At 36.3% G+C, this 13,330-nt stretch overlaps 1 protein-coding gene across 2 annotated transcripts in view; it reads left to right on the forward strand.

The window, feature by feature from the left end:
- The window catches only part of MNAT1 (MNAT1 component of CDK activating kinase), a 210,983-nt gene extending 199,074 nt beyond the window's left edge, over window positions 1-11,909 (forward strand). Inside the window, exon 9 of one of the 2 annotated variants that reach the window (XR_003795844.1) lies at window positions 11,451-11,515. Coding sequence is in view for 1 of the 2 variants with exons in the window: in XM_029237486.1 (XP_029093319.1) it covers window positions 11,451-11,571 (121 nt within the window). In the remaining variant the exon portion in view is untranslated. Of the gene's footprint in view, window positions 1-11,450 lie in introns of both variants that reach the window. The other variant, XM_029237486.1, reaches the window with a different exon arrangement.
- Window positions 11,910-13,330: the final 1,421 nt, after the last annotated feature.

The following is a 13,330-nucleotide window of genomic DNA, read 5'->3' on the forward strand; positions in this document are numbered from 1 at the left end:
AGTGCTTCTTTCACATTTTCCATCTGTTTAAGCCCTGCTAAATTCTTTGTGTTTTCCACACGTGTCTTCCAATTTACTCATTTTCTCGCTGTCTGTGGATAATCAACTGCTTAACCTGTCCATTGATGTTTTTGTTCCAAATATTGCTGTTGGATTTTTTTTAAAGAAAATGTCTGGGTTTTTTTGTATTTTTCTTGCCTTGTGGCATCTATTTCTTTCTTCATCTCTTTTGACATGAAATATACTTCTTTTAATGTTTCTTTCAGAGTCTCTTATATATGGGTCTGAGTGTTAGTCCTGCCATCGGTTGTTTGTGTCTTCTGACTCGTTTTATAAGTGAGGCTCATTTCTTCTTCTTCTTCTTCTTTTTTTAACTATGAACCCTTTTTAGTGGGAGTTGCTTTCCCATGAGCCTTGGATTGTGAAGGCATGCTGATGTACAGATTCATGTTTGCTTCTGCCAAGGTCCTATTGGCTTCACTGAATCTGGAACAATTGCTATTCTTAATTTCCTGGTGGGGGAGTAGGCTTGGGTATTATGATTTCTTATGTTTTCTTTTCTACCAATGCCCCTAGACTTTCTTGTGACTGTCCCAGGCCAGTGAACAAAATTTTCCTACAAGTTGTTTTACAAATGGGATGGACAGCATTTTGTAGCTCCAGGTTATATGCAGGGAGCCAAGCCTAGTTCTAGCTTCCCACCTCTGACAGGGCTGCAGCCTGTCTTCTGTCCCTATATGGGTGTCGAATCACTGGTACCCATCACTTCCCTGAACTTCGGCCTCTGCTCATGCTCTGACTTTGCGTTCCTCTATAATTTCTGGCACTTGAGAGTTTTCTTGCTTTTAAACTTAGTTATTTACTTTATTTTATTTTATTGTTACAGTATATATAACATTTCTGTGTTGCATAGGGAAGCTTCTCATGTTTCTGTTCAGAATTGAGGGGTTGACATTTGAACCATGGCTTTGGAAGACAGGCAATGATGAGGTCATTCCAAGATAATGAAACAGCCTAAACAAAGGTATGGAGTGAGTAGTGATGAGGCTTTCATAGGGTATAACTGAAAACCTCATGGTTGACTTTGACTTAAGTTCAGGGTATGTGGAGATGATTAATGGGAAATGTGTTTGGAAAGGTAGGTTGGAATCAAGGGCAGTAGTCCTTGAATGGTAGGCTAAGGAATTTTGACTTCATTCTACACACAGCAGGGAGCCTATGAACGTCTGCTTGTGTGAGAGCGATGCAGAGCTTTGCCCTAGGAAGAGTAATTTGGTAACCATGAATAGGTTGGAATGGAGAGACCATACTGGAAATAGGGAGCTCAGTTAAGAGACTATTAGCAGTAGTCCAGAAAGAGGTAATAAGGAGCTGAAATAAGGTAATAATATTGGCAATGAAGATGATGTGAGAGGTAAATAGATATTTGTAGAGAGATACTGTGATGTAGATTTCTCACTGGTATGCAGGGGAAAGAGGATTCCAAAATGACCTTAAGAGTACATTGAAACTATTAAGAGAAGTAAGAGACACAGAGGGGTAGGTTTGTAAAGGAAGATGAGTTCAGTTACAAAAATATTAAATTTATAGTGCAAGTGAGACAGTCGAGCACAAAGGGCCACCCAAACAGAAAGAAGGGTAAAAGGGCAAAGGATAGCGTTATAGGGTTTAGTAGAACAGAGGTAGTGAATGAAGGTGGTGGTGAATGAATCCATTTCAGAGATGGAGTCAAGAATTGGAGAAGAGGAAGTAAGCCGAAAAGAAAACTAGTAAATTAGGAAGCAGGTGGAAGAAGAGAAATTTGGGGAATCATGTGTCAAAGCAGTTAGGAGTATGGTCCAAATTATAGGCATTTTTATGGAAGCCATAGGCTAAGACCATTTCACAGCTGGAGGCTGTCTCCAGATGTAGAGAGAGTGGAAGATGTTGAGGAGGACAAGGACAGAGAAAGGGTCAGTTCATAGGAGTGGGAGTTAAAACACAGAATATGAAGAATAAGAGGAAGATAAGGTAATGAGAGTGGAAATAATGTAGCAATTTAACTTTTTTTTTTTTTGCCGTACGCGGGCCTCTCACTGTTGTGGCCTCTCCCTTTAAGGAGCACAGGCTCCGGATGCACAGGCTCAGCGGCCCTGGCTCACGGGCCTAGCTGCTTCACGGCATGTGAGATCTTCCCGGACCAGGGCATGAACCCATGTCCCCTGCATTGGCAGGCGGACTCTCAACCACTGCTCCACCAGGGAAGCCCGCAATTTAACTTTTGAAATAAAATATACTAGGGTGTGCATAGGATTTATGAAGTATAGATCTGCACATATATGTTTGTGAATATATAAATGTATTATATATGTTGTATATGTATGTATGTAAATTTTTCCCACATTTAACATGTAGGTATTGGGATACTCTGTTACCCTGTGATAAAAGATTAACAAGCAGTACTCTAATTTGTCTAATTAAAAAAAACAAAAATGAAACCTTCACTCGGATCTTCATAATTGGGGTATAATGAAAGGGGGAAGAGAGAGGGCAACATTATTGTTGGAATAGATGTGGGAGTAGATGAAGGTCACAGAGTTGGAAAGGAGAAGTACATACTAATTAGTAAAAGGTAAAGGACTTTGGAAATTTGGGCTATGAAAAGCCTATTCCTTATGAAAGCATACTTTGTATTAATAGTGTCAAAGAGAATATGTACAGGGAGATCAGCTTGGTGCTTTGTGACCACCTAGAGGGGTGGGATTGGGAGGGAGACACAAGAGGGAGGAGATATGGGGATATATGTATATGTATACCTGATTCACTTTGTTTTAAAGCAGAAACTAACACACCATTGTAAAGCAATTATACTCTGATAAAGATGTTTAAAAAAGAGAGAGAGAGAACATGTAGTTTGGACAGGGACACTATGCTTTATCAAATGTCTCTTCTGTGCCATAGGCTTTACTTGTATATTTTTTATTTAATCTTCTAAAAAATAGTATGAGGTATTATCATCTCCCTTTTACAGAAAAAAATCCTGAAGTTTGAAAAATAAAAAAACTTTCTAAATCATAATGTTAGTAATTGTCCAAGGAGGGATTCAAACCCAAATGTATCTGTTTCTAAAATCTTTGTCCTTTCTACTAAACCATTATGTCTTTATATATTTATGTGGTACAGGGACAAAGGGGGAAATGGTACAGGGGAGAAGACTGGGGTGGTGTATATTTAATTTAGAGTCTGTAGTCACTAGGAGACCATGCCAAGGCGGAGAGTTTTCCTTCTTCAACCTTAACAGGATGCTTACCCAGCTACCATTGAATGGAGAGAGGAATTGAATTTGGTTTCTCCATCTAGGCTGTTAGCCTTATTACTAGCCCCAGAGAGCTCAGTATGTTTCATGCTAATAAAGAAATAGAAATTTGCAGCATTATCGTAGGAAGAAATTCCAGTTTATCAGGGCTTTGGCTGAGGCTTCATTGACCACTTAACTGATTTCATCCATCACTTTGTTTTTGCTGCTTTAGTAGATCAGCTTTTTAACCACTGATCAGTACTTAGGCCTGCTGTTTAGATGTGTAATCTTCAAAGGGTTCTTTGCTGATAAATCTGATTTTACTAAAATCTCATCTTAAATTAGTTATTGACTTTGCATGGAAACCAGGAGGGAGTCTACTAAAACAGTAGAAAGAACAATATGAATGTAACATGTTTTAGTATTAAATATACTTTAAAATGAATTATTATAATTAACATGAATTATTACAAATGGAATCAAAGTAGCTATAAGTAGTAATATTTGGTGAAATCAAGGTCAGCTAGGAATGGTTCAGTGTTTCCATGCAGATTGTTGACTGGATTAATGGCAGCTGTGGTTGTGACTATATTTTGTGCACTACTCTTTTTTTAATGAAATATTTCATACATAGAAAATATATAGTATATGTACTTTATAAAGAGTAATAATAAAACAGTTACTAAATTGTTTCCATTCTCATTGCTTCTCCTTCCTCTACTCCTTCAAGTCCTATATTTTGAATTCTACTTATTAACATATGAGATGGAGCATAACCAATGCTGTTGAAACTACCTGTGTGCATTTCTCTTACCCCTACTGTGGTTCCGCCTAACATCAGAGATTCACTCACCCTGAATATGGTGATTATCATTTCCTTGCTTTTCTTTACAGTTTGATCATATATATTCATTCTGTATTTAGTTTTGCATGTTTAGAACTTTATATAAATGGACCATGCTCTGCATATTTTCTGTAACTTGTTTGTAGTTTTGGTTTTCTCAGCATTGTTTGTGAGATTCCCTAATGTTAATACATGCATGCATGTAGCTGTAGCTCCTTTGTTTTTACTGCTGTATAATATTCTACTGTATAAGTAATAATAATTTGTCCATTCTCCTGTCAATGGACGCTTGGGTTTTCTTTTGTTCTTTTGCTGTAAGAAACACTACTGCTATAAGTATTGGGTTGGCCAAAAAGTTCATTCAGGTTTTTCCATAACATGTTATGGAAAACCCGAACGAACTTTTTGGCCCACCCAATACTAGGAATAGGCCCCTTGGAGCCCCTCGATGGAGAAATCTAGTAGGTTTTCTGTCCCTGTCTGCTATTATTACCACCCTAAAATTGCAAGAACGGGAGAGGCACAAGTAGCAGGTTCTAACTCTTTTCCAAGTGGCTTATACCTCCCTTGCATCTACCTCCTGTGCAAGTCCAGGGGAGGAGAGTGTATGAGATATTGGCAGGGGACGGCAGCATTTACCATACCTGAATACACCCTTCACTTTAAAATATCTTAACTTATGTGTTAGGATTGTCCCGAGAAACAGAACCATTAGGAGAAATAGAGGAAGGGAGGGAAGGAAGGGGAGAGATGGAGGAAAGGAGGGAAGGGAGGAAGGGAGGGAAGGAAGGAAAGGGAGGGAGGGAGGGTGGGAGGAAGGCAAGGAAGGAAGGAAGGAAGGAAATTATAAGGTCTTGGCTCACACAGTTATGGAGGCTGAAAAGTCCCATGATCTGCTATCTATAAGCTGGAGAGCTGGGGAAACCAGGGTGCATTTCAAAGGCCTGAGACAGAACCAACGGTGTAGATGCTAGTCCAAGTCTAGATGCCAGTCTGGAGCACCAAGGACAAGAGAAGATCAGTGTTCCAGCTTAAAGAGTCAGGCAAAGTGAATTAAACTTTCTTCCACCTTTTTGTTAATCTCAGGTTCTCAACAGATTAGATAATACCCACCCACACTGGGGAAGGCCATCTGCTTTACTTAGTTCATCAATTCAAATGCTAATCTCTTCCAGAAACACCCTCACAGACACTCAGATACACACACAGAGTAATGATAAACCATATATCTGGGTGTCCTGTGGCTTATTCAATATAATTTTATGTTGATGCATAAAATTAACCACCACAGCTTCTTTTGTCATACGATTATACGTTGTAGTTCTCTAGGTCTCTGCCTTAGTCCTTTCTCTCTTCTCATTCTGTCTCCTCTCCCTAAATATTAAGCATCTACTCTTATGGTTTCAGATACCATCTAAATACTGATAACTCCCAAATTATGTTCATTCCATAATTTTATTCTTAGCACTTGGTGCATATATCCAGCTACCATTCTGCATCTCAACTCATGTATTCTTATATAAGCGCTCCAGACTCAAGTCCAAAATTAAATTCATGATCTTTCCCTTTTCTCTTGTCCCACACCAATTTGCTTCTCCTCCTCCAGTTTTCCATTATCTCTGTGAGGGCATCTTTTCTGTTATACCTGACTAGGTAGCTGGAAGTTGAGCTTGACAGTACTTCCTCCTTCCCTTCCCCTTCCCCCATATTCAGTTGGTCCTTAAATATCTCTTGAACTAGTACTTTATTTCCACTGCCACCACCCTAATCCAGGAACCATTGTCTCAAGCCTGGAATAGAGAAACATTCTCATATGGAGTGTCTCTATAATCAACTTCTGCTTCTCTAATCCACTGTGCAGCCAAACTAGCCTATTTAAATTACCAGGTTCCTGACAAATTTTTAGTTGCTTCCCATTGCCCTTTGAATAAAATTTGAAGTTTTTAACATTCCTGTAAGGCCTTCTTTTGGATACTTTCTGCCTGTATCACTAGCCTCATCCTGAGCTGGGGTGACCTTTTCCCTGTATTCTCAGTATGCGCTGTTTCCTTATCCTTTGGATCTAAGCTTAACTGTCATTTCCTTAGGAAGGCCTTTTCTAAACTTGTTCACATTGGCTTCCCTTTTTATCCACACCCATAGAGCCCTGACTTTCTCTTTCATGATATTTATTAACATCTTTTTTTTTTTCCCTGCTGAATTACAAGTTCCATGAGAGCATGGAGTCTTTTCTGTCTGTTTTATTCTGAGAGTTGCTTCAATACCTGCCAAATAGTAGACACTGAGTAATTTTTTATTTTTTGAAAAATGAATGAGCTGCATACCTATGAATGTTTGCATTTTACCTGTCCCACACTTGGGGAAAAATTACTCATTCTTCTTTTATAAAGATGTGATGAAACTTCCGGCATACATCTGTTACTAGCATGGAATTCATAGTAAAACATTACATTAGGCAAACCAGAATGGGCTATGTCGTCTATGTGTTCAGTAATTCACACTCAAATCAAGAAAGTATTCCTTTCACTATGTAGTTACATTAACTTTCAGTAATAGCTATCTTGACCTAAAATTCCTGGTGTGTTCTTTGATAGTAATAAATTGTACAGTTTGCTTCAGTTATAATTCAGAAAGACTTATCTGAGCAATCTGTAATTATCTCTTACTTTGGAGCAATGTGGCTTTTAATTTCCAAATCTGAGCTTTGCTGTTCAGATGGTCTAAATGTCTGGAATAATTGGTCATTTGATTACCAATTATGTTAGTGTAAGTCTGAAATCAGCTTTAATAAGTAGTTTATTCAAGTTGCTGGCTAGATAATAAAGTGAAGAGTAGCATCATGACTGTTTGTGGAATTTGTTATATTTTTGGTTGCAGTTCATGAAGCCATGTATTTTTATGACCAAACTGCCCTCAGAATTATGGACAGTAATTCTGACTTGTAGCGCTTTCCTCATTTATGTTAGAATATATGGTTATCAATTTCTCTTTGTAGACAGTTTATCTGTTTTTCTGACACTGTGATTGGATTAGGACACCTGAGCACTAACCTCAGTTTTTTAGAATGCTTCTGCATTTTAGTGATAATTGTCTGAGCACATCATTGCTCTGATTGTTTTTAAATCTTGAGATAGACTTCAGGCTGTTAAGGGAAATCTTTTATAGCTTTGGCTGAATTTCTTATAAGAGCTCTTGGTCTTGACAGCTGAGATGTGTTAGCTGATCTCTCTTAATGGTACTTAGATTTGAATTTTGCAGGCTGGGAGGCAGAACTACTTGGAACTGGTCTTTTCAACGCATGATGGCTTTAAATGCAGACTTTAAAAAATGGGCCACCTTGTAAAAAGAAAGTCTTAGTCTCTAGAGTTCATTCCCTTTCTTAGTTTGAACCAGTCCAACTTTACAACTCAATGGAGTTAAAAATTTGGACTTTTTTTAATTTTTAAACTCTCCATAGGGCCTGGTAATTTGAGGTGGAGGAAACTAATATGAACTTCACATTTTCATTTCAGTTTAAATTCTGAGATTCTTTGATTCTCTGGAGCCAAAAGCATTTCAAGGGTTTTCATGAGGAGGTTATGACTGGAGGGGAAGAGTGCTGCCTCTTGGTTCTGAGTGACAACCCCTGCCCTCTGCCCCTAGCTGAGAACTCAAAGAATTGTTACATAGCACTAAAATGAGCTGAGTCCAAAACTTCAGCCATATGGTCAATATAGGGCTTTTAAAGGAAGGGAAATAGTAAAAGAGTAATTTCAGAGGAACTCTCTTATGTTAAAGAACTGAGAAAATGAAGTCTTTCTGAAGCTAAGTGTAAATTATACCACCTTCTTTGGGAGCAAAAGCTGCTAAATGTAACAGAAGAAAATGACAGTGTAGGAAATCAAAGTTCAGGAACAGGCTTTCAAGTGTGGTTTGCTTATGCTTAATCCTTTACTCCCCTCTCAGGATCCATTCCCTCCTTTTCCTCCTCCTTCTCCAAAGTCTGCTTGAAAGAGATTTTGATGGGTAATGGCAAAGGAAGGCACCTTTAGACGTAGTATAAATTAGGGCATAAGATGCCCTTTGTACAGGAATTATCTTAGACATGCTTTTGAAAACATACTTTTTTTTTTTAGCCTTATTAAAGAAAATAATCAAAGGTATGATTTTTAAATCTTTGAGTTTAGTCTGCTTTCAGTAAAAATAAGGTATAGGTACCAAAATAAGCAAACCTCTTTTTTTTCTTTCCTGGTTTCTGCTTGTAAGATTTACAGGTATTTAAAATAAACCCATGAAAAACAGAAATACTGTCCTGGGATTGGCTAAATAGTCAGAGCAATTACCTCCAGGCTCCAAAATCCAACTGAGCTTGACTTTTGGAAATAAATTTGGCTAAGACTTCTTCCTTATTCTGTTGTATAAAGGTGTACATGAAATGATACTGACCTCTGCCAGAAACCCCAGGAATCCTATTCAGTGATGTACTTGTAATGGTCATGAAAGAATTAAATCAACACAGATGTGGATTAATGTGAAAAAGTAGGCAAAACACTAAATTCTCATTGTGTGGTTTCAGTGTTGCAGATCCTTCAAAATGCTTTGGTATACCACAATAATTAAAGGGTTTAAGAACATTAAGATACTTAGAAAATAAAAGCCCACAGTTGAATAACAAGAATGACCTGTTTTATTTTTTAAAATTGAAATTAATGTAGATTGCTATGGTGAAAATAGGTCGAAATATTTAATAATAACTGTTTTGTGCAGCCCTAGAGATCAAAAACAGTAATGTAAATAAGCAGGTCTTTAAAGAATCATACTTACAAATATGTTTAATGTAAGTGATTGCTAGAAAGGAAATGCATTTTTTTCAATGCTATGCAAAGAAATTTTAATGGACTTGATGTTGGCAGTGAGAATCTACAAATTAGCATTAATAACTCAAATTTTAAAATATTTGCTCATTGCTCTAGATTATGACTGTATTCAAGAAATACTGTTTTCAAACACTAATGAATCATTTTAAATAAACTTTTAAAAACACATTTATGACATCAATAAGTATGACTGTTTATTACATTTTACCTATAAAAAGTTGAACTGTTTTATATACTCTTTATGGAAACAGTGCACAGTCATAAATTAAAAGATGCAACTGTTTTGGATATTTTACTGGTGGTCCTATGTTTTCCTGCCAGCAGTGCAGCTGTTTCAGGTTTCTCAGGATAACATATAAAAAGTTGTATGTACACTGCAAGTTTATGCTTGAATTGCCAAGCCAGAGATGGTATGACTCAACTTTCCCAGAAGCAAGTTATACCAAAATGTGATGAATTAAAACAGCTAGTTGCACAGTGGTTTGTATTCAGTTATGAAAACCAGTTCTCATTTATGATAGTTGGCTTTGTAAGGTTGACGCATTCTACTGTGGTACTTGAATTTTGCCATGAGTAAAGAGCCATTGGAGCTAAGACGTGCTTTTGAGGGTCTGAGGAAAGAGAAAAGGGTGATACAACGCTATCTGGGGTGTGGATAAAACTTAGCTGGAAACTTGTGTCAGGAATGGAACATTTTCATTTTCAAGATACCTGTAAAAATATTACTCACTTATTTGTGTGATAGTTACTGAATTCTCAATGAAGAGAAATTGATTTTATGCTGTTCCAGGTTAATTTTTAGACTTTCTGAGGTGATTTAACACTTACCTCATTTCTCATGCATCATAGTCTTAACAGTGGACATTTTATTTTATCCTGGGAGGTAATAAGCAGATACCTTTGTGGCCATGTATTAGGTTTGGTGAATCCCTATTTAAATCCCGTGATACCCAAGGTTTTATTAAGAGTTTGACAACAACTGTTTAATAACAGTAGTCTCCAAAAGTGAGATGCATCCCACCAGGATATGTAAGATGGGGTGTAGGGAGAAAATATTAGAACTTTTATTTAAACATTTTGGTTTCATCCTTTAAATGTTTCAAATTATATATATTTTATAATATACTTACTATATTATGTGTATATACTATGTAATAGTATATAATATATAAACATGTAATTTATGAACAAGTATACAAGTTTTAGAGCTGCACGCTCAAATAGTTTTACTGCTATAAATATACTATCAAAAAAGTTTGGAGATTGTTGCTCAATAAATATTCATTTCCTTTCTCCTTTCACTTTCCCCTTTCACCCTTGGCAGAGAAGCAAAGAATTAACACCTTGATTTGTGGCAGTGTGAATAAATTATAGCCAATTGCAGGAGCTTATGCTGTGTCTTACTTTGACCACTTTTTCTATTTGGCCTCTTGTATTGCCATATATTTTTTAATCACACAAGCTTATTAAACATGGATACAAATGAAAAACAGACTTGTTATTATGTTAGAAATAATAAGTTGCTCATGCATCAAGACTTTGACACACAGGAAGTCTGAATGAATGAATAGAAAAGTTTCCAAGCTATTAAAATGTTCTGGTACCTGATTTATTCATTTGCTATACCTGTAATTCTTAGGTGGATGAAGCTCCTTTACTTCCTGAGGCCTGAAGAAACAATGTGGTTTCTTAAACTAGGCATTAAAGCAAAGCTGGACATACTTGTTTTCTGACAGTGCTGGTAGTCATGCTAAGAAGTTGTCCCTCTTTGGCCAGGATTATCCCATTTTTTAGGGCTGTTTGTGTACCTTTATCAAGGTAGAAAGTTTTAATTGCTAAGTAACATGTGTGTAATTGAAGAATAATAGTATCTGTTACAGCCTTTTGAGATTGACTCAAAAGACTCTTCTGTATTTACTAATTGGGACATTCTTTTGAACCCAAGCTCAGTTTTGGATGTAATTTTCTAAGGTTTCCTTTCCTGTAAGGAGGGAGACAATATATTTTTGTAATATTGAAGTAATTTTGAAGTAACTAGTGTGTTCTCTCCCCTTTATCACTTGTTTACGTATTTTCTTCAGAACATATTTATGTAAAATTTTAGTAATACAATAGTATTATGATGTGCATTTATTTATTAAGAGTATGCCAGGAAGGAGAGCGGCAGTTAGGTACCCGAACAAGAGCCAGCAAAATAGATTAGTTCTGAAAATTGGGAATAGGGAACATTTTAAAAACAAGTATTATTTCTGAAACCTCCTTCAGAGCTGTTTTTAGATCTTAATGTAATTCGCTTTATAATTTAGAGTTGGTATGTTTCCTTTTAAAAGGAAATAATGCATTTATAAAGTCTGAACATTTCAGCCTTAGAATTCCTCTTTAACATTTGAATCAGTTTTACTATTGCTTTTTAAAGTGTTACCAATTTATATGTGCTTTCTATATCAATGGTACACTTTTTGTTTTGTTTTAGGTATTTAAACCATGTCAGAGCTGCCTCTCCACAGGACCTTGCTGGAGGCTATACTTCTTCTCTGGCTTGTCACAGAGCACTACAGGATGCATTCAGTGGGCTTTTCTGGCAGCCCAGTTAACCTTTATTTCTCCTCTATAAGATTTGGACCCTGGAGCCGAACCAGGGAGCTAGCAGAAGTAAAGCAGACTTGTAAAATTATAGCCATGTGCAGCTGTACAGCAACAGTACTACCACTAGCAGCTGTGTTAAAGTATTTATAGAGAGCAAATTTCAGAACTAAGCTGAGTAATATAGTGGATAAATATTTGTGAAAAAGATTTATTTTTTACTTATATTTTTCTGAGAGGGATTGAAGCTGTTAAGACTCATCTAATGGAAGCTATGAATAATTCACCTGTGTATGTTTGAGGTTGACAGACTTGTAAAATCCTTTAAAAAATAAAGCTAGACTTTATACTGTTTTGTGGTTTTTCTCTTATTACAGTGTTTTACTTGAACACACATTAAAAATGCCATTTTGAATACGACACTTAGTGTTAATATCCAAGTCTGTTATTTCTTCTCATAAAATGTTCCATTTTTTCCCCAATGTCTTCTTAATACTAGTCCAGACAAGTGGATATATTTCCTTCTACCAACAGGTTGTGGCAAGTAAAACTTGACCTGTGATAATGTCAGTCTCTCAACATTAAGGACTCAGTGCCTGTTTTGAGCAGTGGAAAGTGAGACGAACCTTGATCAATGTGTTATAGTTCCCAGCTGTGAGCCTCGCTTAGGCTAAACCAGAGTACTAACCTGCTTTCATGACAAATTCAAAGAAGTAAGTTAATAAAATTTAATACTTAAAAGGCACCTTTCACCTCAATGTGAGCTCATTTTATGATGAAACCTTGGAGACTGGAATGAATATATTTTAAATGAAATTTCCCTATGAGTAAATTGCACACTCTGGTACAGTTTCTGTTGAAACTTCAAAGGCTTTTAGTATACCCAGAATGTTGCTTAAAGAGTTTGGATGTGGATAGGATATATATTTGTAGTATCTCAACCTTGTGTGAGTCTGTTACCTAGACAACTGGGTATGGGACATTGTTTCTCAAGGAAATTAAAGGATTTTTTATTAAATCTCCATTACAACAGTTGTTAGAGTGGCAAGTTATGTGAAACAAGATTTGTGGGTTATATTAGGGTGGAATATCCATATGTAACAGCTCCATCTTATTTGACTAAGTAGGTATTAATTTCAGGAGTACATCTTCATCTTTATAACACTTCTAACTATCTTTGATAATTGAGAAAACCAAGGCATTGAATAATTGAGTAGGCCAAGATCATATACACAAGTTAGTAAAAAGCCAAAATTAGAACAAAAGTTTTTTATCCAAGTCTAATTCTATCTATAACTCTACTGGTCTGCATCCTATTTCTCATATCTATTAGTTTTCCCCAATAGAGGACTAGCATTTTAAGTACAATACATAAATCTGTTCAAAGAATAGTGAGAACGTTGGACTTGTGGTTAGAGATTTTCTGTACTCAGCTGCCAAAGTAAGGTATCCAGTCTTTAAAAAAGAAACACTGTTATTTATTCTCAGTACCTTGTATGATGTATTTAAATGGAAGGAACTAATTATTAACAAAACATTTCAAAGGCTTTCAAAACTTTTTTTTGAGCCTACCTTATTATTGTGGAAATTGCCTGCACCTGATTTGGCAAATCAGTTAAATTCCACCACCTAGATATGTTTGTAATTATTTTGCCCTTACTATGGCCATACTTTGTTCAATAGGCTGGGTTTAGAAGTTAACTGACCCTATTAGATCAAAGGGAATGGTGAAAGATAACCTAATGGCAACAATTCACTAAATAACAAATA

Source organism: Monodon monoceros, unplaced genomic scaffold (assembly GCF_005190385.1).
Source record: "Monodon monoceros isolate NGI ecotype Baffin Bay Population unplaced genomic scaffold, NGI_Narwhal_1 Super_Scaffold_21, whole genome shotgun sequence".
Classification (NCBI taxonomy): domain Eukaryota; kingdom Metazoa; phylum Chordata; class Mammalia; order Artiodactyla; family Monodontidae; genus Monodon; species Monodon monoceros.